Source organism: Heterocephalus glaber, unplaced genomic scaffold (assembly GCF_053883595.1).
Source record: "Heterocephalus glaber isolate CG9 unplaced genomic scaffold, H.glaber_assembly_v1.0 deba00001479, whole genome shotgun sequence".
Taxonomy (NCBI): Eukaryota; Metazoa; Chordata; class Mammalia; order Rodentia; family Bathyergidae; genus Heterocephalus; species Heterocephalus glaber.
This window is the reverse complement of record NW_028258316.1, coordinates 6326100-6351513: the sequence shown is the minus strand read 5'-3', so window position 1 is coordinate 6351513 and position 25414 is coordinate 6326100. Positions and strand designations below refer to the sequence as shown.

At 57.0% G+C, this 25414-nt stretch overlaps 2 protein-coding genes across 15 annotated transcripts in view; one reads left to right on the top strand and one right to left on the bottom strand.

The window, feature by feature from the left end:
• Positions 1–13723, top strand: part of Sptan1 (spectrin alpha, non-erythrocytic 1) — a 57366-nt gene extending 43643 nt beyond the window's left edge. For 8 of the 12 annotated variants that reach the window (XM_087183082.1, XM_087183081.1, XM_087183076.1 and 5 more), the window contains 21 exons: positions 312–443; positions 603–740; positions 1624–1728; positions 3593–3801; positions 4899–5019; positions 5205–5326; positions 5600–5732; positions 6523–6621; positions 7814–7973; positions 8341–8417; positions 9057–9266; positions 9466–9762; positions 9873–9985; positions 10346–10363; positions 11176–11238; positions 11992–12046; positions 12338–12534; positions 12630–12683; positions 12767–12913; positions 12996–13143; positions 13304–13723. In XM_087183082.1, the coding sequence (XP_087039208.1) occupies positions 312–443; positions 603–740; positions 1624–1728; positions 3593–3801; positions 4899–5019; positions 5205–5326; positions 5600–5732; positions 6523–6621; positions 7814–7973; positions 8341–8417; positions 9057–9266; positions 9466–9762; positions 9873–9985; positions 10346–10363; positions 11176–11238; positions 11992–12046; positions 12338–12534; positions 12630–12683; positions 12767–12913; positions 12996–13143; positions 13304–13429 (2724 nt within the window). In that variant the 3' untranslated portion in view covers positions 13430–13723. The remainder of the gene's footprint in view (positions 1–311; positions 444–602; positions 741–1623; positions 1729–3592; positions 3802–4898; positions 5020–5204; positions 5327–5599; positions 5733–6522; positions 6622–7813; positions 7974–8340; positions 8418–9056; positions 9267–9465; positions 9763–9872; positions 9986–10345; positions 10364–11175; positions 11239–11991; positions 12047–12337; positions 12535–12629; positions 12684–12766; positions 12914–12995; positions 13144–13303) is intronic. The other 4 variants (XM_087183085.1, XM_087183084.1, XM_087183080.1 and 1 more) reach the window with 1 other exon arrangement.
• Positions 13722–24077, bottom strand: Dync2i2 (dynein 2 intermediate chain 2). 3 transcript variants are annotated; one of them, XM_004849197.4, is made up of 9 exons: positions 23879–24077; positions 17187–17432; positions 15984–16093; positions 15494–15651; positions 15150–15259; positions 14727–14894; positions 14415–14647; positions 14119–14276; positions 13722–14019 (listed from the first exon to the last, which is right to left on the bottom strand). In XM_004849197.4, the coding sequence occupies exons 1-9, from the start codon at positions 24062–24064 to the stop codon at positions 13745–13747; spliced, it is 1644 nt and encodes a 547-aa protein (XP_004849254.1). In that variant the 5' UTR covers positions 24065–24077; the 3' UTR covers positions 13722–13744. The 3 variants fall into 3 exon arrangements, with proteins under 3 accessions (XP_004849254.1, XP_021117582.1, XP_021117581.1); XM_021261923.2 differs by having other exon boundaries at positions 14438–14647; XM_021261922.2 differs by having other exon boundaries at positions 17187–17429.
• Between the last annotated feature and the right edge of the window lie 1337 nt (positions 24078–25414).

Here is a 25414-nt window from a genome sequence, read left to right as displayed (position 1 = left end):
GTTCAATTCCCCAATACTGAAAAAAAGAAAAAAACTGAAAGTGGCCATTGCCACCATCCTACAAAATGTAAGGAAGTCTGCAATTCTAGGAGTTCAGAACTACCTTTTAGACCCTGCTTGTGAGCCAGTGCACTTCCTTTCTTCTCTGGCCCTGGCCCCTGCTGAGCCCCCAGCATCACCCACGTGGTCTGTGATGCCTGCTAGAAAACATGTCAGCCCGTGGCCTAGTTCTTTGGCTTTCCCTCCACTCCGGAGCTGAGAGCCCTGCTGCTGAAAGCGAGCTGCTCTGATAGACGGTCTTGGTGTTTCAGAGCAAGCACCAGAAACACCAGGCCTTCGAAGCCGAACTGCATGCCAATGCTGACCGCATCCGTGGCGTCATCGACATGGGCAACTCCCTCATTGATCGAGGTGCCTGCGCCGGCAGCGAGGACGCGGTGAAGGTGCGGCCTGGGCGCCTGCCTGCTGTGCTGCAGGACACTCTTGAGAGCCTGGGGCATGGGAGCCAGGGGAAGTTGGGAGCAGCTCCTGTGGGTGATTCCAGTTCTGCGGGGCTTGAGGAGAGGCTCCTTCCCATCCTGACAGCCCCTTCCGCTCCCCAGGCCCGCCTGGCCGCCCTCGCCGACCAGTGGCAGTTCCTGGTGCAGAAGTCCGCTGAGAAGAGCCAGAAGCTGAAAGAGGCCAACAAGCAGCAGAACTTCAACACTGGCATCAAGGACTTTGACTTCTGGCTCTCTGAGGTACTGTGGGATGGTTCCTCTGGCCCCCAGCAGGGATTCCTAGGCATTTAGGGAGATGAGTGGGTCAGCAGCACCGACCATGAGCAGGCAGTGCTCACGGATACCGGTCCCCAGAATCCCTTGCTCTGGATGGGAGCTGCTTGGCCTAGACTGCTAAGCAGAGGGAGTGGGTGTGGAGAGAAGAGAGCTGGCCTCACCCCATTCCTAGGGAAGGCACGGAAGAGGAGGTGGGGTCTGGCTGGCGGGGAGTGGGCACTGGAGACCCTTTCTCTGTGGAGGAAGTTGGGAAAGTGCAGAGAATACAAAGAAACAGACTCCTAGAGACCACCACTAATGTCTTACAGTGTTTTCCAGTCCGTGGATATTCGAATGTGCATTTTGAGTACTTGCAGAGGTCTGTTTCTTATAGCCCAGCTCGCTGTGTGATTTTTTGTTTAGGGTGTATCAAGAGCACTACCCTAAGTCACTAAAAATTCTTCTCGAACATCAGCGACTGGGTGGGTCCCTCCCGGGGCTCTGCCATTGTCATCCTTGCCCATCGTATTGGACACGTGGGTTGTCCCCACTTTGGGGTGTGAACCTTGCTGCAGGGCACAGCTCTGTTAATCTCTACACAAACCGCTGTCCCGCCCCCCTCCCCCCCAGCGAGTTTGGAGGCCGTAGGTTGCTGTGCTCCGTACCTAGCCCCACAGGGAAGGCGGGGCCTGTGCGTAAGTTAATGGCCTGGCAGAGGCAACGGCACAGCTGGGCAGCTTGACCCAGCCCAGCAGCCACTGGACTGCCTTGAGCCTGAGAAGGGCCTGGAGCAACTTCCAGGCAGCCTGCATTTTCCAGAATACTTCATGTACACCAGAGCCTTTGCTTTGTGTGTCTCCAATGCCAGGTGGAAGCCCTTCTGGCATCCGAAGACTACGGCAAAGATCTGGCCTCTGTGAACAACCTGCTGAAGAAGCATCAGCTGCTGGATGCGGACATCTCAGCCCACGAGGTGTGCAGGGTGTGGGTGGGCGGGCGCAAGGCACAGGAGTCTGGGGCCTAGCATCATCATCAAAAAATCCTTTTTTAAAAAAATTTCAAGACGGTCTCACTGTGTAGACCAGCCTGGCCTCAAACTTGGTAGCCATGCTACTGGCTCAGCCTTCTAAGCCCTGGAATTATAGGGATGGCCCACCATGCCCATCTTTTTTTTGTTGTTTTTTTGTGCGGGGGGGTTTTGTTTTGGTTTGGTTTCTTTTTTGGTACCGGGCATTGAACTCGGGTCCTTATGCTTTCGAGGCAAGCAGCAGAACCACTGAGCTAAATCCCCGGCCCGATCATGCCCATCTTACAAATTTTAAGTTAAATTTTAAGTTGGGCATAGTGGCACACACCAGTAAATTTCAGCTACTTGGGAGGCTAAGGCAGAAAAATCACAAATTAAAGCCCAGCCTGGGGAACTTAATAAGTCTTTGTCTTAAAAACTAGCAAGGGCTGGGATAAAGCTCAGTGGTAAAGCACCCCTCGCTCCAATCCTCAGTATCTCGCAAAAAAAAAAAAAAGTTAAATCTCCAAAAGACATCTAAAAGGTTACATATCATATGATTCTTTTTTTTTTTTTTTTTTTTTTGTACCGGGGATCAAACTCGGGTCCTTGTGCTTGCGCAGCAGGCGGCAAAACCACTGAGCTAAATCCCCAGCCCTACATTTCATATGATTCTGCTTCACACCAGGCATGGTGGTGCAGGCCTATAGTCCTAACACTCAGGAGGCTGAGCCAGGAGCATCGCTCTGAGTTTGAGGCCAGCTTAAACCACATAGCAAGACCCTGTGACCAAAAAAAAATGATTCTGCTTCCGTATTCTCAAAGTAAAAAGATGAGAGTTGGAGAACAGATTCCTGGCTGCCATGGGGTAAGGGAGTCCCTGGGTGCAGTGGAACAGCTTTGCATCTTGGTTGCAAGTCTGCACGTGGGAGAAAATTGCTCTGAGTTGCCTGTGCACTCACACATGAAGATGAGTGTATAAATAAGGCCTGCAAGGGCCGGGGATGTAGCTCAGTGGTTCAGCTGCCTGCCTCACAAGCGCAAGGTCCTGAGTTCCATCCCCGGTACCAAAAATTAATAAATAAGGCCTGCGGGTTGCACCTGGCCGGTTCCCAGCCATGTTGCGCCACATCTGTGAGAAATGTGCGCTGCCAGGTGATGGCTCAGGGATCCATCACAAACTCAGTGTGAAACAGGTTCAAGTGGAGAAAAGTTCAAGTACTTAGGGATTCACTTCAAATAATAATAAGTCTTACAGGGCCGGGGATTTAGCTCAGTGATTTCGCTGCCTGCTGTGCAAGCTCAAGGACCCGAGTTCGATCCCCAGTACCAAAACAAAACAAAACAAAAAGACTGGGTTTCTGCTGGGCACAGTGGCACCCACCTGCAGTCCTAGCACTGGGGCCGGGTGGCTGAGGTAGGAGGATTCCAAGCTCAAGGCCAGCAAGTTTGAGGGGAGCCTGAGCTACATAGCTGGACCTTGTCTCAGACGACAATCACAAGAAGGAATCCCTTCCTGCTGGTACAGCGTGGCTGCCTGGCTGTGAGTGGGCCATGGGCCTCCCCACGCCTTTGCCTTTGCAGCATCAGTCCAGGTGTCCACACAGTGAGAGGGCATGTCACTGAGCTGCATCCCCAGCTAGGTTTTTTGTTTTGGTTTGGTTCTGGGTTTTGATTTTTTGAGACCAGGTCTTGCTATGTAGCCCAGGCTGGCCTCAGACTCCCAGTGATCCTACTGCCTCAGCCTCCCGAGTGCCGGGTTTACAGGTGTGCACCACCACATTGAACAAGACCCAGGTATCTGACCATTCCCTTCCGTCCCTTCCCCCAGGATCGCTTAAAGGACCTGAACAGCCAGGCCGACAGCCTGATGACCAGTAGTGCCTTCGACACCTCCCAAGTGAAGGACAAGCGGGACACCATCAACGGGCGCTTCCAGAAGATCAAGAGCATGGCGGCCTCCCGGCGCGCCAAGCTGAGCGAGTCCCACCGCTTGCACCAGTTCTTCCGGGACATGGACGATGAGGAGTCCTGGATCAAGTGCGTGTCCTGCAGCTGTGCTCTAGGGCTGCAGGGCCTCCAACCATGGGTGGCGGGAACACAGGCTGCCAGGGAGGTGGGCGGTTTCGGGAGATGCCGCTAAAGGGCCACAGTCAGAGACCCTGCTGGGCTCACAGGCCACCACACTCAGGTCCACATCCTGACGTGCAGTGGCGGTGACCAGTGGTGTTGCACTGGGCCCTGCCCTGGCCCTGGGTGGTAGAACATGTGTGTCTGAGCTGGGAAGGAACAGGTCTTTAAGGAAACAGGCTTAACCTCCTGTTCCTCCACAGTGTCAGTCTGTCTTTCTTAAATGATGTAGCATGCAAGAGACCACTGCTTTATTTTAAGACAAGGTCTCTGGCTGGGCATGGTGGCGCACACCTGTAATCCCAACACTTGGGAGGCAGAGCCAGGAGGATCGCCGTGCGTTTAAGGCCAGGCTACATAGTGAGTTTAAGGGCAGCCTGAACTACATAGCGAGACCCTGTCTCAAAAAACAAAACAGGGGCCAGGGATTTAGCTCAGTGGTTTCGTCGCTTGCTGTGCAAGTGCAAGGACCTGAGTTCGATCCCCGGTTCTTAAAAACAGATAGGGTGTCACTGCATAGTGCAGGCTGGTCTTGAACTCGTGATTCTTCTGCCTTCGCTCCCAGTGTGCTCAGATTACAGGCATGCGCCACCCTGCCAGCTCCAGCAGACTACTTTGAAGGACAAACTCCTTCTTAGTTCTTTGCTTGCTTGAAACCTTAAATCATATATCTAAACCAGACTCAATGGTGCTCATCTATAGTCCCAGCTACTCAGGAGGCTGAGGCAGGAGGATTGAATGCATGCATTCAAGACTGATCTGGGCAGCATAGTAAGACCCATGTCAAAAACATATAACACCTTTCTGTGCTAATGTGGATGTAGTGGGGACATGATGAAACCGGGCTCGTAAGTGCCCTGCAGAACCCAGACACGCAGATGAGTTTGCATGTGGACAGAGAGGCTCCCAGCAGGGGCTCCCTGGAGGGACTGGCTGGTGTGTGCCCCATGGGAAGACAGGCGGGGTGTCCATGCTGGCTGACTGGCTGCACTGCCCTCGGCCTCCAGAGAGAAGAAGCTGCTGGTCAGCTCTGAGGACTATGGCCGCGACCTCACCGGCGTGCAGAACCTGAGGAAGAAGCACAAGAGGCTGGAGGCAGAGCTGGCCGCACATGAGCCGGCCATTCAGGTGAGTGCACCTGTGCAAGGATGACCAGGACAGGTACAGCCCGGCTCTGACCTCGCCAGGCCAGTCCCCGGAGGAGAGGCCAGGCTGGATGCAGAGGCCGGCCCTGCAGTCCTCGGCACAGAGGCAGTGGCACGCAGGCCCCAAGGCTCTGCCTCGCTGACTGATCTGCCGCTCTCCCCCTGCAGGGCGTCCTGGACACAGGCAGGAAGCTGTCTGATGACAACACCATCGGGCAGGAGGAGATCCAGCAGCGCCTGGCCCAGTTCGTGGAGCACTGGCAGGAGCTGAAGCAGCTGGCGGCTGCACGGTGAGTGCTTGACTAGTGTGGGCGCAGTTCAGGGCCTCTCCTGGGGCACCACGCGGTCACCTTGCCCAGGGATGCCCCTCAGGCCCGCACGGAGCTGTCCGGTCCACAGATATGGACCCTGTATGCGGTTCCCAAGTTTCCTGCCTGCAGGGCCTCATCTGCCTCGTGTCCCAGACCCTGTACATCCTGCCCTTCTTTTTTTTTTTAAACACATTAAATATCAAAATTTCAACCTGAGGAGAATACGACTTTGTTCCCATTTCCTGTAACCAGGGGTCAGCGGCTAGAGGAGTCCTTGGAGTATCAGCAGTTTGTAGCCAACGTGGAAGAGGAGGAAGCGTGGATCAATGAGAAGATGACGCTGGTGGCCAGTGAAGATTACGGAGACACTCTGGCTGCCATCCAGGTCAGGGAGAGCCATACCCCGCGCCTCACCAGGGCCCAGGACGCAGACAGGTCCTGATCGCGGGTGGCCTGTCACATGGCTGGCAGTGGACCCACTTCCTTGGTGGCAGAGGCAGAAGGTGTAGGGTGTCGGCCTCGCAGTGTTATCCTCCTGGCATTCTGCTGAGAGCCAGCCCCAGGGTGTCCTATAGGCATGGGAGGAGGAAAGACCCAAGTTGGCAGGAGACACCGCTAAATGTCACAGCCGCGTGTCCCTGAGTTCCCAGCAGCAGAGTTGCACATCAAAGGATCAGGGTGGCCATGTGCAGCCCTCTTCACTGTGGGAAGCAGCTTCCGCTGTCAGGGTGATTGAACCACTGACCTTAATCCCTGCCCCAATTGGTAGAATCATGATGAATTTGGTGGCTTCTCCCTAGCATAGCTGATTTTGCTGGGAGCAACGAGCTGGGTGTGGTGGCTGGTGCTTGGAAGGCCCCTAAGGAGATTCCCCAAGCGAGGGGCCATTTGTCCCAGGTCTTCTATGGGGACAAGGGACCTTGTAGCTTGATGAGCAGGCACTTGAGCCCCGCAGAGAGGTGTCTGACAGCAGCTTCCCCCATACTGGGTGCCACTTCTGCTGCTGCATCCGTTCCGTTCCCGCTCTCTAACCACCCTCTGTCATTGTGCCTCGGTGCTACCTCACTTTCACTGAGACTTCTGTGTGAGGGTGGGCCCACGCCAGCTTCACCTGCTCTGTCCCGGGACCCATGCCCAGCACATGTGGCTCAGTTGCTGCTGGCTCTCCACTGCAGGGCTTGCTGAAGAAACATGAAGCCTTTGAGACTGACTTCACTGTGCACAAGGACCGCGTGAATGATGTCTGCACAAATGGACAGGACCTCATTAAGAAGGTGACCGCGGGGCCTGGGTGGCTCCTGTCCCCTGCACATAGAAGGGAGGGTCATGTGACCAGCAGACCAGTGACGGAAGCACCTCTAAGGCTGGGTTTTCTCCCTTAATTAAGCAAACAGTATTGGTTCTCCTGTGATATTAGCACTTCCAAAGTGCTGCTCTTTTTTTTTTTTTTTTTTTTTTTTCCTTTTTCTCTTTTGGTACCAGGGATTGAACTTGGGTCCTTGCACTTGCAAGGCAAGCGGCAGAACCACTGAGCTAATCCCCGGCCCCCCAAAGTGCTGTTCTTAATTTCCTTCTCAATAATACAAGCTCTTTATAGAGATGACAAAATAAAAATAAAATTACATAAACTAGAAATCATTCATATCTGGGTGCTGTAATCCAAGCACTCAGGAGGCTGAGGCAGGGTGCTCACAAGTTTGAGATCATCCTGGGCTATACAGCAAGAGCCTGTCTCATTAAAAGAACAGCTGGCTGGGATGGAGCTCAGTGGTGCCGCACCTACCTGGCAAGCACATAGTCCTGAGTTCCATCCCCGGTACGGGTGGTAGAGAAACAAAATATACATATGTATGCACACATACATACACACACACATATATAAATACTGTCCTGGCTCCTTTGTATTTTCAAATACACTTTTAGTCAAGGTTTAATCGGAATGTTTAGGGCTTAACAGTTCACTGTCTGTGGTATCAAAATTTTTCTGAACTGTTGTCTTTATTGCAATGTGGTATTTTAGTGAAATGATGACTCAGGTTTTTCCAGTTTTTGGTTTTGCTATCAGAAGCACTTTGTAGCTGGGTGTGGAGGCACACACCTATAGTCTCAGCACTGTGGAACAGTGAGGCATCAAGGTCACAAGGCTGAGCGCAGCCTGTCCAACTCAGTGACTCAGTTGGACCCTATCTCAAAGAGTAAAAAGTGGCTGGGATGTAGCTCCATGCAGAGGCCCTGGTCCCTAGTAACGACTGTGACTGTGCTAAACGCCACGCCTTCCCTCCCTGTGCCATCTTCAGCATGAACTCCCAGAGCATCCCTGCTACCCAGAACCTCCATCGTGAGCCCTCGGCACGGCGTCCCTGAAGAGGCCCCGGTGGAGCGCCAGGGGCCCACTGAGATGGAGCCCCAGCCCAGGGCAGAGTGGCCACAGTGGGAGGGAGGCTGATGTGCTTTTTTTCCACCTAGAACAATCACCATGAGGAGAACATCTCCTCGAAGATGAAGGGCCTGAATGGGAAGGTGTCCGACCTGGAGAAGGCTGCAGCCCAGAGGAAGGCAAAACTGGATGAGAACTCAGCCTTCCTACAGTTCAACTGGAAGGCAGACGTGGTGGAGTCCTGGATCGGTGAGCGGACGAGCTGGAGTCAGAGAGCTGGTGCTAGGGCTAACAGAACAAGGCCCTGTGACCCTGACACAGCAGGCTGGCCCAGGGCCAGGCCAGTCAGCACCTTCACCAGCTGCCCCAGCCGAGGGTGCCATCCAGCCCCTGGGTGTGAGGAGCTGGATTCTGCCTTGGGGCCCTTGTGGCTCATGTCACGCAGAGGCCAGGTTGGGGTGCAAGGAGCAGCCAGTTGGCATCGGCCCAGGAAGGGGTGTTGGCGACTCTGGACTTAAGTATAAACCAAGTCATGCTTTGCCTCTCAGTCCTGTCGTTTCTAACATGTCTCGAGGCACTGTGAGGGGGTGGCACAGTGCCCAACTCTGTTTTCTAGGTGAAAAGGAAAACAGCTTGAAGACAGATGACTATGGCCGAGACCTATCTTCCGTCCAGACTCTCCTCACCAAGCAGGTAAGTGCAGCCACCAGGCCATTCACAGTGGGCCACAGGCGGTCGGCATCCTTCCTTGAGGTGTTTTGGTGATCTCCTGTGAGGCCCGGGATGCAGCAGTTTTCAGCTACAGCCCTGGGGCCCAGAGCTAACAGACTAACTGGGAAGCAGACTGTCCCCAGCCTTGTGGGACCTACCGTGTTTCTCCAGGAAGAAGACCTAACTGAAAAGTAATCAGCCTTGAAAACTAGAGATCGAAAATGCCGGCCTCAATCAGCCTGTCCTTAGGATGGCCACCAAGCAAGAGAACACTGAGGTCTAATCTTTGCACGACACTGGCCATTGCCGTGGTAATGACCTCCTAGGGCTTATTTGCCAGTTAGGTCTTCCTTTCAGGGAAACACGGTAGGTGTGAGGGATGCCTGTCAGTCGTCAGCAGGGACAGCCTTCCTGGGCTATCACGAAGGTAAACTGAGTTGGTGGGGAGAGCAGGTCATGTCCAAGCAGCCGTAATCTGCCTTTGAGGCCAGTACATGTGACTGAGGGCCAGCAGGAGGCGGGGACATCTAGGAAAACCTGCCTGTACCTCTGCGCTGAGGCACCATGAGAAGAAGCCCGAGTTTGGCCTGGGTCTCTCCAAGCTTGTCCTCCTTGCTCCAGGAGACCTTCGATGCAGGCCTGCAGGCATTCCAGCAGGAGGGCATCGCCAACATCACCGCCCTCAAAGACCAGCTGCTGGCCGCCAAGCACATCCAGTCAAAGGCCATCGAGGCCCGGCATGCCTCGCTCATGAAGAGGTGGAGCCAGCTCCTGGCCAACTCGGCTGCCCGGAAGAAGAAGCTGCTGGAGGCCCAGAGCCATTTCCGCAAGGTGAGGGTGGGACCAGGTCAGGCTCGGCTGGCCCATGGTGGGTGGCAGACCCAGCTCTGTCCGCTGTGGGGACCTCTGCCTCCCCAACGCTGCCCTCAGAGCCATAGCCATGCTGACCCCGGGAGGAGAGGAGGAAGGGGCGGGGAGGACTCGGGAGCTGCCCTGCTCCTCTGTGACACTCAGCCCCCTCCGCTTCCAGGTGGAGGACCTCTTCCTGACCTTTGCCAAAAAGGCATCAGCCTTCAACAGCTGGTTTGAGAATGCAGAGGAGGACTTGACGGACCCTGTGCGCTGCAACTCCCTGGAAGAGATCAAAGCCTTGCGCGAGGCCCACGACGCCTTCCGCTCCTCCCTCAGCTCCGCACAGGCTGACTTCAACCAGCTGGCTGAGCTGGACCGCCAGATCAAGAGCTTCCGCGTGGCCTCCAACCCCTACACCTGGTTCACCATGGAGGCCCTGGAGGAGACCTGGAGGAACCTGCAGAAGATCATCAAGGTGTCTATGCGGCTCCAGGGCACTCGCTGCTCTGCCCCTGGGATTGGGCCGGGGTGGAGCTGAGTCCAGGTTTCAAGCCGGGCGGAAGGTGACCTCTGCCTCCCTGTCAGGAGCGTGAGCTGGAGCTGCAGAAGGAGCAGCGGCGGCAGGAGGAGAACGACAAGCTGCGCCAGGAGTTTGCGCAGCACGCCAATGCTTTCCACCAGTGGATCCAGGAGACCAGGTGCCACCCCTGGGTGACCCCACACCCCAGCCTAGGGAGGGGGAGCTGTGCCTGGCGCTGTAGGCTGCTCACACTGTGGAGAGTTTGGCACCGCCTGCTCAGGCCCTGGGGCTGCAGGGGTGGGCAGCTGGAGTGGGGCTTGCAGGGGTCCATCCCTGGAGGTGAGGCCAGATGTGCTGGCGGGTGGCACCATCACAGCCCACGTCGGCCCCAGCAGCAGTAGCTCGCATAGGTCGAATCCGACTGGTACTCAGGTCCTTGGTTTTGTTTCTTGTCTTCCCGGTCCCGGTCCCGGTCCCCGTCCCGATTGCTGCCGCACCTGAATTCCACCGTGTCTCGTGGCCACCTGGATCTCCACAGAACCTACCTCCTCGACGGGTTAATATCGTCTTCTTGGTCCGGGCTCGTGGTGTGGTGGTGTCTCATGTGCTTGTCCCTGTGCCCCTTGTCCCTCTGTGGCCCAGCTTGCAGGGGGTCCCAGGATGGCCCTTCTGCCCACCTTTCTTGGGCACCTGAAAGGGTGTTGCCTTGCCCCAAAGGCCCCAGCCACTGCCCCACCCAGGGCCGCTCCCCAGGTGTGATGTGGTCAGGCCCTGGGGACAAATTGGGCTTCTCTTTGCCTCCATCCATGTGTTCAAGGACACCATGCCCAGCCCCCCGGTAGTCGATGGGCACGATGCTGGGTGAGTGTTGGGTGGCAGGGCAGCAGAAGGCGGAATGGCTTGGTGGTGACTTAATGTGGGGACAGGCCACCCCCACCCCTCAGAGACTATGGTGCTTCACTGGTGCCCCTGAGGTTCTGGGACAGGAAGACACAGCCTGTAGTGGTAGTGAGGGGACAAAGCTGCCCAAGCCAGTGAGGCCACATGAGCCCCCACAGCAGCAAGGGACAGGGATGGAACGCCTGGCCCGGGCCTGACCAAGCACACCCACCGCCCGTCTGCCCTTCATGCTGCCTGCTGCCCTCAGTCTCCTCCTCGCCTGCCGTGCCCTCTGGCCTGTGGCCCCTCCCAACCCCTGGCTGGCTTTGCTGGTGCCACTGAATTGCCCCACGGTGTCCCCTCCAGGCACCAAGGTGCCCTGGCCCGAGCGCTGCCAGCCAGGGCCTGGGGCCTGGTGCGCATGTCCGTCTAGGGGTGCTCCTGCTGCCTCCCTCCTTTGTATTCATTCGGTTTCTTCTCTTTGACTAGCATAGCGTATCGTCGGGTCATTCGTGTCTATCAGTATGAAGTTGGGGATGACCTGTCTGGAAGGTTTTTCTCCTCTTATTCTCTTCTTCCCTCACTGTGGTTTTCCGATGCACTGTGGCCTCCCCGGCGGCTCTGCTTTCTGACTAACACACTCTGGGCCACTTGGAAGGAGGCTCCGTCCCCACTGCACCGGCCCTGCCTCTTGCTTCTGGCCCCAGTGCCCTCTTCCCCCAGGCAGGACCCAGGGCCTTGTCTGCTGGATCTCTCTGGACTGGGGAGACTGGGCTCACCCTGGCTCACTGGGCTTTGGGCAGGTGGGGACAGAGGAGCCTGGGCTGCATGCTGTGTGAACGCATCCCTGCATGTGACCCCAGATCGTGTGCTGTCTCTGTTCACTGGTGGCCTTTTGTGACGTAGCACTGTTTGGGGGAGAAGGGCTCCCCCAAGGCCACCTGCTCCTCAGAGCCTGCCCTAGCTGTTGGTGACAGATCTAGGCTTCCATGTCCCTTCCTCGGGCAGGACAAGGGCCACTTCCCAAACCCACGCCTGCACCCCAGCCAGCACCCCCCTTCTCTGCTGTCCCTCCTGGATCACAGCTTCCTCCATGGGCACCTGCCACACCAAAGGTCTCTGTTAGGCCTGCAGCTGCGGGGTGACAGGGAAAAGTGTTCCCTGCCCTCCTGGCCCTCGGGGCCTGTCAGGAAGCAGATAGGTTTTGTTTCCTGAGAAAGGATGTGCAGGCTGCCAGGCATTGTTCACCCGAGTGAGCTCTGCTGCCTGAACCCGGGCCCCTCCTCACTGAGCTTCTGTGTTTAGGTCCTGCATGGTGGAAGAATCTGGAACCCTCGAGTCCCAGCTTGAAGCCACCAAAGTGAGTGCCCTGGGCTCCGGGCCCAGCTCAGCCCCGCTCACCATCACTCAGGCTTGCTCTTGCTGCTTGGTCTGTCAGCACCCGATGGGTGGCTGTGCCTCTGCTGGCTCAGAATGACCCAAGATTGATGTTGCAGCGGCTTGGCTACCTGGAGCCCTGCTTGAAAGGGAAGCAGCCATTTGGCCCACAGTCCCTGCTGCCCCTGCTGTTGCCCCCTATTGCCCTCTACTCGCCCAACTCTGGGGGTCTCGGGCCTGGCCCCATCTCATGCATTTCTGCCCTGCCCTGCAGCGCAAGCACCAGGAGATCCGAGCCATGCGGAGTCAGCTGAAGAAGATCGAGGACTTGGGAGCCGCCATGGAGGAGGCCCTCATCCTGGACAACAAGTACACGGAGCACAGCACTGTGGGCCTGGCCCAGCAGTGGGACCAGCTGGACCAGCTGGGCATGCGCATGCAGCACAACCTGGAGCAGCAGATCCAGGCCAGGTATGGGCGGGGCAGGCAGGGGCCAGGCCCTGAGGTCAGCAAGAACGGGCCCCTGCTGCGTGTGGGGCTGGCTTCTCATCCTGCTGCTCTTCCAGGAACACAACAGGTGTGACCGAGGAGGCCCTCAAGGAGTTCAGCATGATGTTTAAGTGAGCAGGTTCCTCCCGGGCCCGGGCTGGGGTGGTGCGGCAGCCAGGCCACATACTGAGCAGCCCTGGGCTCTGTGCCACAGACACTTTGACAAGGATAAGTCCGGCAGGCTGAACCACCAGGAGTTCAAGTCCTGCCTGCGCTCGCTGGGCTACGACCTCCCCATGGTGGAGGAAGGGGAGCCCGACCCTGAGTTTGAGGCCATCCTGGACACGGTGGATCCCAACAGGTGAGCATCAGGGACGTGGTGGTGTCCGTGGCCTGGCCCCCAGCCCGCCCTCCACTCACTGTCCTCCCCCATCCCTCCCCAGGGATGGCCATGTCTCCCTGCAAGAGTACATGGCTTTCATGATCAGCCGCGAGACGGAGAATGTCAAGTCCAGCGAGGAGATCGAGAGCGCCTTCCGGGCCCTCAGCTCCGAGGGGAAGCCCTACGTCACCAAGGAGGAGCTCTACCAGGTGCGCGCCAGCCACAGGGCCTTGGGGACATGCATGGAACCTGGGGCTGCGCATGAGCGAGCGCCCTGTGCTGGGTCTCAGGTTTCGTCCCATGTGCAGACAGCTCTGGTCGGGCCTGGGGCTGGGGCTGCGCTCGTGCTGACTGTCGCCCCCTCTCCAGAACCTGACCCGGGAACAGGCCGACTACTGCGTGTCCCACATGAAGCCCTATGTGGACGGCAAGGGCCGCGAGCTGCCCTCGGCCTTCGACTACGTGGAGTTCACCCGCTCGCTCTTCGTGAACTGACCCCTGCCCACCCGCCCCTGTCGCCTGCTGCATGTCCGCCCCTCAGACAGTGTCATTTCATTGTAGCCATGAGCCTGCTTCGCTTGGGTGAGATGTAGTAGAAACTGGCCTTCAGTAACCACTTCTGGTTCAGTCACAGTCAGCGCCCGTGGTGGGACCGCCATCTGTCAGAGCCAGCTGCCCTCATTCCGACTTAGAAAATCCGGAGCAGCTGGCTCCTGCCCCGCCTTCACCCCATCCCCATCTTCTGTTTTCACATAAAGACACGAAATAAAGGACTCACTCTCCCCTGAAGGCTTTTCCTCTTCATTCTGCTCACACCTGACCCACACAGCCGGCTGCTCCATCGCCCTCAGGGGCCACCTCGGCTGCCAGCCGGTCCAGGTCCTCCATCTCCCGGGGCCCTTGTTCCGTGAGGGCAGTGCTCAGCCCCCACACCTTCACTGTGCCCTTGGCGTCGCCAGCAGCCAGGAGCTGGGGCTGCTGTTTGTTAAACTCAAGACAGTAGACGGGGCTTCCGTCCTGGGTCTGCGAGACGGACACTGCGGGTTTCTGGGAGCTTCTCTGGAGGTCCACCAGCTGCACGGCACCTGTGGGGGTCAAGGCCGTGGCTCTGCCTGCGCCCCACACGCCAGGGCTCCGCGGCTGGGTCTCTGGAGGTTGGCTCCGGCCCAGTGGCCTTTCCCTACCTTCCCCAGAGGCCACCGCGAAGAGCAGGGGACGCGCAGGGGACCAGCGCACTGCAAACAGGTACTGCTGGGACAGGCGCAGGGAGGCCAGGGGCTGGGCCTGCAGCGCCGAGTGCAGGTGGGCGTGGCCGTCCGTGCCCGCGCTCAGGAAGAGGTTCCTATACGGCGCGGTACAGGGTGTTTGTTCCTGGGGCTGGGGCTGGGGCTCCTCATCTGAGCCTCCCCGGCCCCCAAGTTAGCACGGGTCCTCGGGCAGGGGATTCTGGGGAGAGTGGGGCGCAGGCGGCGTCCCCCACCTGTGGAATGGGGAGCAGCTCACGGAGTAGATGGGGCCTCCTTGTGGCGAGAAGGCGAAGCGCGCCGGGGCCCGCAGGGGCACGGAGCTGGGCGTCCGCACCAGGGCCGCCTCTTCCGCCGCCAGGGAGCACTTGAGCGGGAAGCCGCCCTCCGTGCCCAGGATGAAGAGGTTGGGGTCGAAGCTGGACAAGGCCACCGCCGTGGCGCCCACCTCAGTCTCGCCCCGGGGAGGCTGTGGGGCGACGGCGGGGTCACGGGTCACGGCCATGGGCCTCCTAGGTGCCAACCCCAGGCCGCGCCCTCTCGCGCACCTTCCTCAGCCTGGCGCTCCGCGGCAGCTGCTGCATGGCCAGGGCGAAGCCCTCTCGGAGCTGCAGGGGGCCCGTGCCGCCCCCCTGCCACAGCAGCACCTTCCCGTCGGGAGCCACGCTCAGCAGCCGGAAGCGGTGGCTGTGCCCAGCCTCGGGCAGCCACACCACCTGCGACGACAGGGAGGGCCAGTGAGAAGGGGCTGGCTGTGTGCAGCCCACTTCCCTTTGCAGGAAAACTAGGGTCCCGGGTCCTGCCCGGCCCGGAATCCGGGCCACAGGAAGGAAGGGGCTGGGACACCACAGGGCCGCGGCTGCACCAGACATGACTCGTGCGTCCAAGGGCCCTGGTGACCTCCCTAGGCCAGGGGTGCCCCTCCCGCGGGGGAAGTGGGAAGCCGCCTGCTCTGCAGCCCCGAACCTGACCTGGCACACGGGGTCCGTGTGGGTGTCATCCGTCAGGCCTGTGCGCCACAGCAGCGGGTCCTCCCGCCGGCTCAGGTCCCACAGCAGCACCTCACCGCTGTACAGCCCTCCTGCGGGACCCGCCCACCGTGAGCCCCGCAGCCCAGCCACGGGGCGGGGTCAAAGGGCCCCTGTGCGGAAAAGGGCTTGAGAAGGGTCCCCTGGGGAGTCCTGGTTCCTGGTTCCAGGGGCCGCAGACCCAGCCCCCCAGGCTCCCTTCCCACAAGCTCCGTACCCCACACGCAGGCCCCAGGTTTTCCTCGGGCCCAGCTACCCGCTTCCCGCCCCCTCACCCTTGCGTTCACCTGCGACCTGGGAAGGCTGAGTGGGGTGGAAGGCCAGGCACATGACGGCGCTGGGCACCTCCACCACTGCCGACGGCTGCTGGGGGTGCAGGCCGCGCCGGTCCAGGTTCCAGGCGCACACGTAGGACTTAAGTGTGCTCCAGTCCCCATCGTCCAGCCTGCACAGGACGAGCCGCAGCTGTCAGGCTCCTGTCACCTCCTCGCCTCCACCCCTCTGTGCCCACATGCCGTGCCCCGGTACCCCAGAGGTGCAGCCCATGCACGGCCCCGACAAGGGCAGGACACTCTAGGAAGAACCCGAGTGCCGAGGGTGGCTCTGTGCAGTGGGGCAGGGAGGCCAGGCACCGAGGAGCAGGCACCAAAGGGGCTGACAGGGAAGGCGAGGCAGGCCAGCCTAACCAAGATGCCCAAAAGAGGCCAGGTTTGGGAACCAACCCTGGGGAGACAGAGGCCTGGATGAGTATGGGGTCCCCACTGCCCCACCACTCACCGGCCGTAGGCACAGGCCAGCACAGAGCCGGTGGCGTTCCAGGACACGCTGGTCACATGCAGACCCTGGCCCTGGGCCGGCGGGTACCCCAGCGTGTGCAGACAGGTCACCTGCAGAAACAGCCGTCCCCACTCTGAGCCCCGAGACGCCCACCAGGTTGTCAAGCTAGGACAAAGCTCCACCCAGGCCTGGACAGGGAAAGCCCTCAACACTGGCCAAGCACACTGGCTGACCCGGAGGAAACTGCAGCCCTGCGGATGTCACTTCAACAGCCAAGCCCCAAGCCAGCTGCGGACCGGGGCGAGGGCCACGCTCACAGGGGCTCCACACAAGCAGCCAAAAGGGGCATCACCTGCAGCTGGGGAGGGGTGACACCTGCAGTGTGAAGAACTCAAGGACAGACACCTGAGAAGGGCAGACATGGTGGATTCTGCTCCTTTTTTCTCTACTACTGAAGATGGAACCCAGGGCCTCATGCTTCCCCAGAACAACATCCCCAGCCCTTTTCTATTTGCTGATAGAACTTGTGATCCTCCTGCCTCAGCCTCCTGAGCAGGTGGGCTACTTTTTAGTGTCCATCTGTGTGACCTGCAGCCATAAATGGAGATCTCAGTACTGTACTGCCTCAGCGGGCACAGTGCGCAGCTGCTAGCCCAACCCTGCCTGCCCTGTGCTTGCTTGGTTTCACCCTGGACAAGTGGCTTCCCCTCCGGGGGTCCATTCCCCCAACTGCACTCAGGGGAGACTGATGGGACCAACCCCCGGGAAAGTAGGGCAGGCTCAAGGATTTATGCTTGCAAAGCTTAGCTCAGGCCAGCTGTTGGGGGCACATGTCTGTGCTTCTCCATTCTGGGAGGCTGAGGCAGGAAGATCACAAATTCAGGCCCAACCTGGGCAACTTAGTGACTTAGCAAGACCCTCTCTCAAAATAAAAAGGACTCGCCAGGGATTTCGCTCAGTGGCACCGCACCTTCTCTGCAAGCACAAGGTCCTGAGTTCGATCCCCGGTACAAAAAATAATAATAAAAATAAAAAGCACTGGAGATGTCCCTCAGTGGCATGGCCCTGGGTTCAACCTCCAGTACCGCCAAAAAGGAGAGATTTAGTCCAGCACCCGGCAGAAAAAGGAGCTAGATGAATGCCAGCTGGGCTGGCACTACGACCGGTAGGTGGGGCGTCATCACGGGTCGTCGCCAGCCCTACCGTCTGCTGCGGCTCGGTCCAGGTCACCTCGAAGCCATCGAAGGCGTGGCTCTGCCAGTTCCGGCTCAGCTCGCGGGTGACCGCCGGCTCCACGCGGCGCAGGAAAGCAAGCAGCCTGGGCTCGTCGGGCCTGGGCACGGGGGGCGCAGGCCGCACCGGGGCCTCCGTCTGCACCTGGGCGTCCTCGCGCTTCCGGCCCTGGGTGCCCGCGTCAGCAGTGGCGATGCTGGCTGTCTGGCAACTCTTCTGGGAAGGAGAGCAAAACTCGTATCGGCCCAGCTGTACCCCAGACACCCGACCGGTGGCACCCGGCCACCCTGCCCCACGCTGTCCCCTCCCCTTTCTAGAGTGGGCCTTAAAGGACCCAGAGCCTTGACGCATCACTCAGTCCTGGCCCACTGACCTCAAGCAGCCAATCAGAGAACCACATCCTCCACCCCCACCACAGTGATTGGCTCAGGGGTGCCCATGTGACGCAAATGAGCCAATAAGAGCCTGCCCCAGAATTTTAAGTGAATCTATTTGAGGAAAGAGCGCCCTTTCTGATATGCTGGCAACCCTAGAACCACAGCTAGTGGAGCACTGGCTCACTCTTCCACCTCCAAATACTCAGGAGACTGGGGCAGGAGGTTTGCAAGTTCAAGGCCACCCGGGACAACTTAACAAAACCTCATCTACAAAATCTCATTAACAAAAGAATTACAGCGTCTCGGAAGCAGCCTGGGCTACCTGGTCTGGCCCCTCGCCGCTCACGGTCCCCCACCTCCCTTAGGCGGCCAGATGAGGGAGTACCTCGGGAGGAGCAGCGCCCTGGCCCTCTCTCCACCCCGCCACCTTCCCCAGGTCCTTCTTCTTCCTGCTCAGCCGGCCACTGACACCGGGTCCTGAGATGTCCTGGCACACGGCCAGTCTGCACAGATGTGGGCTTCCCGGGTGGGACTAGCACTGCGACCGCTGTCGGTAGCCATCCATGCACAGGGTCCCCACCTCAAGCAGACGCAGAGTCCCAAGTACCAGGGAGCACCTGGCCCTCCAGGCAGCACTCTGTAGGATACTCAACACAGAACCCATACCCCCTGCCCACCTGAGTCCTGGTAAACCGGGCTTGGTTGACACCCTGACCATCTGCATGGCCAGCACCAGGCACAGTATGTGGCAAACAGATATTCATTCTTAGGAAAACACATGTGCTGGGCGTGGCAGCACCTGCCTGTAATCCTGTCACTCAAGAGGCTAAGGCAGGCGGGTTGCTGTGAGTTGGAGACCAGCCTGGGCTACACAGCAAGACCCTGTCTTGAAAAATAAAAATACATAAAAATAAATTTCAGGCCGGGGATGTAGCTCAGTGGTTCCAGCGCCAGCCTCGCAAGCAGAAGGACCTGAGTTCGATCCCTGATACCAATAAATAAATAAATATAAATAAATAAATAAATAAATAAATAAATTTCAAAAACAGGCAGCACCAATAGCCCAGTGTTCTGTGGGCACACAGCAGATTTGCAGAGGAGCTGGAGGGACAGGGAAGCTGCAGGCTGGGATGCACACACTGAGATGCACAGGACAGCAGAAGCCGCCAACTAGGGATCAGTGGGCAAGAGTCAGGTGGGGCCAGAGCTTGGCCCTCTGGGGCAAGGGCTGCTAACCAGCTGTGGCAGTGCACGCCTGGCATCCAGCGCTCCGGGAGGCTGAGGCATGAGGACTGCAACTTGGAAACCAGCCTGGGACATTTCAAGAGATTTTTTTTTTTTTTTTGGTACTGGGGATCGAACTCGGGTCCTTGTGCTTTCGCAGCAGGCAGTGAAACCACTGAGCTAAATCCCCGGCCCTTAAAGAGATTTTTTTCCTTTGGTTTTTCGACAGGCTTTCGCTATGTAGTTCAGGCTTGCCTCGAACTTGCAGCGATCCTGCCCTCAGTAGAGATCTTGTCTCAAAAAAAGGAGTGGGGATACAGCTCAATGCAAAGGCCCTGGCTTCCATCCCCGGTACCATAGAAAGAGAAGGGATGGGAAAGAGAGAAAGGAAAGCAAGAGAGGAAGGAAGGGAGGGAGGATAACAGGTCAGGACAGGCAAGGCTGGGGCCGGGCCTGGACACCGCCCAGCGGTACAGTGCCAGCCGAGCCCGAGATCCCCAGCGCTGCAGAAAAACAAAATCCCGAAGGCAGAAAGGTGGGCTGTACGCTCTGCGACCCCGGGCAGGCAGTGTGTGCGTGGCCTCGAGCCACCAAGAGCTAGGGTCCCCTCTGGGATGAGGCCCAGACCACTGTCAGCAGGCAGGACAGAAACCGAAGCCTCTCTGCCACTCAGGGAGGCGAGCGGGGCGGGGCCGGAGTCCAGACTTGGGGAATCATTCGGAGGGAGCAGGGCGTCAGGCCCCGGATGTGAGCTCAGCGACCAGAGAGGGCCTGGTGTGGCCTGCAGGGCTCTCGGCCGTTGTCCAGCAAGCTCCGCAGAGCTCGGGGCCGGGGACAGCGGCAGGCAGACGTGCCACTGGAGGCCACAGGACCTGAGGAGATGGAAGGAGCGGGCACAGGGGGCACAGCACCACAAGGGAGCCTCATCCTCCTCCTCCCCACCACACCACAAAGGAAATCTGATGTGACAACACTGAAAGCCACACAGAAATGACCCAAGTCAGGAGCAAAGGGTGACTCATAATTCCCGCACTGGGGAGGCTGAGGCAGGAGGCTCGCTGGTCCAGGCCAGCCTGGGCTACACAGTGAGTTCAGGCCAGCCTGAACTACAAAGCAAGATCTTACCTCAAAAAACAAAAAACAAACAAAAAAAGGGATCAGAGATCAAATTAGGGAGAGGAATACAAGTAATTTTCACACTGTGCTTTTAAGCAGACTGCAACTTCAGGCCGAATCACCCCAGGTCCTCCACGCCTGGACCCCCCAGGCTTGATTTTTAGTTCCAGGTCCATCTCACCCCAAACCCCTTAAAGAGATTATAAATCCAGGAATTAACCTAGTTGATACGGCAAAAGGCACCAACCTGACCTTAAAATAAACAGATTCAGGGCCAGGGATTTAGCTCAGTGGTTCCACCACCTGCCTCGAAAACAGAAGGATCTGAGTTCAATCCCCAGTACCAAAAAGAAAAAATTCAGATTCAGCCAAGTGTGCTGGCACATGCAGATAATTCCAGCACTTGGGAGGCTGAGGCAGGAGAATCACCATGAGTTTAAGGCCAGCCTGAACTACATGGCAAGACCCTGTCTCAAACAAACAAATGTAAAAAACAACAACAACAAAAAAACATAAAGAACCAAAAAAAAGAGCTAGGGGTGTAGCTCAGTGTAAAGTCCCTGGCTTCAATCCCTACTACTAAAAAAAAAAGAAGTCTAGGGGCCAGGGATTTAGCTCAGTGGTTTCGCTGCCTGCTGCGCAAGCTCAAGGACACGAGTTTGATCCCCGGTACAAAAAAAAAGTCTAGCAGGCTGAGAAGCAGAGACGCATTCTCCTGGACCCCACACCCTGTTTAAAAGCACTCTGGGCTGGGGATGGAGCTCAGCGGACAGACCTTGCCTGACAGGCACAAGGCTCTACCCCATCCCTAGCACAGATACATGTGTAAAAGTCACCTCTAAAAACAAAAACAAACCCTCTCGAGGGTCGTGAAGGCTCATCAATTCCAGAACACTGGGAGACTGAGGCAGGATTGAAAATTCCCCTGGGTTCAAATCCCACTTCCAAAAATAAAATATTGTCCAGCAGGGGGCGCCACATGCTGTTGGACAGATCAGGCCAAATATCCAGGGATGGGATGAGGGCAGGGCTCATATTAGGTCCCCATGGAGGGCGGCAGGATTTCTGGAAAGCAGAGAGAAAATACACAAGATCCACCCTGTCCCTCAGGGTCCCTGTCAAAGATGTGCCCCACTGAGGCAAAAAAATGCTGGAGCTATGGGGGGAGGGGCCCTGAAGGTGTCACCCCTAAAAGAATGGGATCCCATTAAATCTGAATCACACTTCCAAATTACTAAAATAGGGCTGAGGATGTAGCCCCAGGGAGGAGCATTTGCCTAGCATGCATGAGGCCCTGGATTTGACTTCCAACATTGAAGAAAAAAAAAGGCTAAACTAGCCAAGCTCAGCGGCACATGCCTAGAGCCCCAGCACTCAGGAGGCTGAGGCAGGAGGATCATCTGAGCCGACAAGTTTGGGGCCAGCTCATCTTCAAAAAATAAGAAAGAAAGAAAAAATATATATGATAAGTGCTAGACTAGGATGTGGCTCAGCAGCAGAGCTTGAGGCCCTGGATTCATCCCCAGCGCTGCAAAAATAAAAAATAAAAAACAGATCTGCAGGTCAGGCCACAGGCCAAGAAAGTCAGACTCCCTCAGGGTGATCACAGGCCTTTCATCCCATAGGGGCTGCGCTGAAGAAGTGGGGGTATCAGGGGCTGGTTAGGGGTCTCCCGCTCAGCCCCTCACACGCAGCTCCACCAAACAGTGCTGCTTTCAAATTGCTTTCTGCTCAGCAATCTCATTAAAGGTCAAGATCAAGCCCCTTCCAACCCCACCTCACACCAGGGCCTTGTCCCTCTGTGGAGAGAACAGCATACAGCAAGAAAAACTGCACCAAAGCCAGGCGTAGTCATGCCTATGGTCCCAGCACTCTGGGGGCTGAGGCAGGAGGATCACAAGTTCAACCCCAGCCTGGGCAACTTAGCAACTCAGTGAGGTCCTGTTTTAAAAAAAATTTTTTTATTTTAATTTTACTTTTAACCTACAGGTGAATACTTTATCTACCAGAAAATTAACAAGCCTCCATCTCATTCTCTGTCCAAAAAAAAGTGTTAGGGGCTGGGGATTTAGCTCAGTGCTTTCATCGCCTGCTATGCAAGCGCAAGGATCCGAGTTCAATCCCCAGTACCAAAAAAAAAAAAAAAAAAAAAGGTTAGAGGCCAGGGATTTAGCTCAGTGGTTCCACTGCATGCCTTGAAAGCGAAAGGTCCCAAGTTCGATCCCTGGTACCAAAAACAAAAACAAAAAGAAGTGTTAGAACAGGGTGTGGTGGTGTACACCTAAAATCTCAGCACTCACGAGGCTCAGCTGGGAGGATCACTGTGAGTTCGAGGCCAGCCTGTCTCAAAAAAATAATGTTAGACTGAATCAATGACTCCAACCTGGAATCTTCAGCAATAGCTATTTTGAGTCATTTTTTAAAGGTCAGTGCATGAATCATGTTCACCTGCAGTGAGGACAGAGCCTGAACCAAAATGACCATAGCCTTTGTGACTGGAGCCAGTCCTAGGCAGCATGGCACAGTGGGAGGTGCCCCAGAGCCAGGTGAGACCAGCCGCTAGATCTCCGGCAAGATACTTGTCCCCAAGAGCCAGACTTCAGGGGATATCACTGGTGTTGGTGGGGACCTAGGCTACCTACCTGCAGGTTCAACATCAATCTCTCTCTCTCTCTCTGTTGCTTTTTGTTTTGTTTTTTTTGTTTTTTGGTACCTGGGATTGAACTCGGGTCCTTGCACTTGCGAGGCAGGCTGTGGAACCACTGAGCTAAATCCCCGGCCCATCTTTTTGCTGCTTTTTGTTTGGTTGGTTGGTTGGGGTTTTTTGTACCGGAGATCGAACTCGGGTCTTCGCGCTTTCGGGCCAGGTAGTGGAACCACTGACCTAAATCCCCAGCTTGCTGTTTTTTGACGCAAGGTCACTCCCGTGTTGAACTCACTATGTAGCCCAGGCTGGCCTCAAACTCCCAGGGATCCTCCTGCTTCAGCCAATCAAGTACTGGGATTACAAACTTGTGCCACCACACCTAATTTTCTCTTCTGGAAATAGGCAGCACCCTATAACACAGCTCACTTGTGGGGGGGCGGGTTGAGACAGGATCTTGCTGTGTAGTCCTGAATGGCCTTGAACTCACAATGCACTCCAGGCTAGCCTCGAACTTGCAGTGATCCTCCTGCCTCAGCCTCCCGAGTGTTAGGATTACAGGTATGTGCCACCATGCCAAGCCACAGCTCATTTTGATTCACGTGAAAAGCCCAGTCCAGCTAGATGCGGCGGTGTACCAGGGCCCCAGGATCTCTGCACTTGAGATCAGTTCTGCCAGGACCGCTTTAGCCCAGGCACACACTGGGCTAACGCTCATCATCCCAAAAGCCCCACCCTGCAACCCGCCCTCGGCCAATGCCTCCGTCCGTCCTTCCGTCCGGCACTGTTCACCTCCTAACACTACTCCGCTCACTCTTTCACTACGCATTGCTCTTGTTCCATCCAGCAACTGCCCGAGCAAGCTCGGGGGAGGGTGACATCTGTGTCCCTCGCTCCTGGGCTCGGGGCCATCAAGGCCGGGGCTCCTCGGGGCGCACCTTCTGCGTGCTCTGACTATAAACAGCAGAACCCCGATTTACCCAGACCTGAAGATGCAGTGTGGTCTTTTTTTCTTTTTTTTTGGTGCGAGGGATCGAACTCGGGACCTTGTGCTTTCGAGGCAGGCGCCGGAACCACTACGCTAAATCCCCGGCCCCTGGTCTTCTTTTCTTAAAAACAAAACCTTCCACGTGGTCGGACCCTTAAAAGCTTTAACTTTCTGTGGTAACTGAAAGGACGGGAAAGACTGGCCGAGAGCAGGCCCTGATCAGTTCTTCGGATTAAAACCCCAAAGAAAGCGTGGGCCGCCAGAGCCTCTCCCACCGCCGCTCAGATCGCCCCGCGCGTCCCCGCGCCCTCACCGTCTCCCCGCGGACGCCCTGGACGCCCCTCCATTGCGAGGGCACGGACGCCAAGCCCAGGGTCTCGTCCTGCAGCGGCCCGGGCCGCCAGGGCCCATGGGCGCCCGCAGCCCCGCCTGTCGCCAGCTCCCCTGCACTCGCGCGTCCCGCCTGACAGAGAGGCCTAGACTGCAAGCGCGTTGCCATGGCTACAGCCCCCCCTCGCGCCGGCGCACTGAGACCCGACCTCTGCTCCCAACGCTCTGTGGAGCGGAAGACAGGCGAGTTGAAACCGGCAGCACCATTTTTGAAGTGGTCAAAGAGAGGCCTGTTCCCCGCCCCCCCCCGCCCCCCCAAGGCTGGGTCGGGGGGACAGGAAAGAATGATTCCTTTCAGCAGTACGACAAAAGTGACTGGTTTGGAGTTCTCTATTCCCAGACAGGACATGCATGGGGCAGGCGAAGATATGGGGGAGGGGGGGCCGGGGGTTTGCTATAAGTGCGGAAGTGAGGCCGAGATGCCAGGTGAGGCCGAGATGCCAGGTTCAGAGATGGCGCTGAGTGGCCAGGCGCAGAGGTGATGGTGGAGGCTTCAGCCTGGCGGGCGCGGAGAGCTGGGCGAAGAGCGCAGAGCGGCCCTGCGACAGCTTGCACCACTCGATAGGGTGGGCGGCCACCGCGAATCCAAGGACCCGCCCTCAGAGCCCCAGTTTCTGTTTGAATAGAATGATGATCTCATTCTCAGATCCCTAATGAGGAACTAGATCCCTGGAATGCTTCTTAAATCGACATTAAAAAGTGCGCAAAAAACAAAACAAAACAAAGAAACACCAAAAACAAAAACCCCCACAAACAAACCTTCGCCTAGTGCATGTCTGCAACTCTTAACACTCGGGAGGCTGAAGCAGGAGCATTACCCAGAGTTCGAGACCAGCCTGGACTATATAGTGAGTTCAAGGCCAGCCTGTACTACAAAGCAAGACCCTGTCTCCAAAAAACAAAAACAATAAAAAAAAGAATAAAGAAGGAGTGGGGCATAGTGGTGCACGCCTGTAATCCCAGCACTGAGGAGGCTGAGGCAGGAAGGACATCATGAGTTCAAGGTGAGCCTGAACTACATAGGGAGACCCTGTCCCAACAAACAAACAAATAACAAAATAAAAAGTGCTAAACCGGGCTTGGTGATTCACTCAACTAATGCCAGCACTCTGGGAAGCTAAGACAAAAGGATCGAAAGTTTGAGCCCAAGCTGGACAGTTCAGCAAAACCCTGTCTCAAAATAAAAAAGAAATACGGGCTGGGGATTAAGCTCCGTGGTTTCGCAGCCTGCTGCACAAGCGCAAGGACCCGAGTTAGATCCCCCGGTATCAAAAATAAACAAATAAAATAAATAAAAAAGAAACAGAGGCTGGGGATTTAGCTCAGCGGCACTGCACCTGCCTTGAAACACCAAGGTCCTCACTTCGATCCCGAGTAACAAAAAAATAAATAAAAATAAAAATAAAAAAGGTAAAAGGTCTGGGAACATAGCTCAGTGTGAAGGCCCTGGGTCCAATCC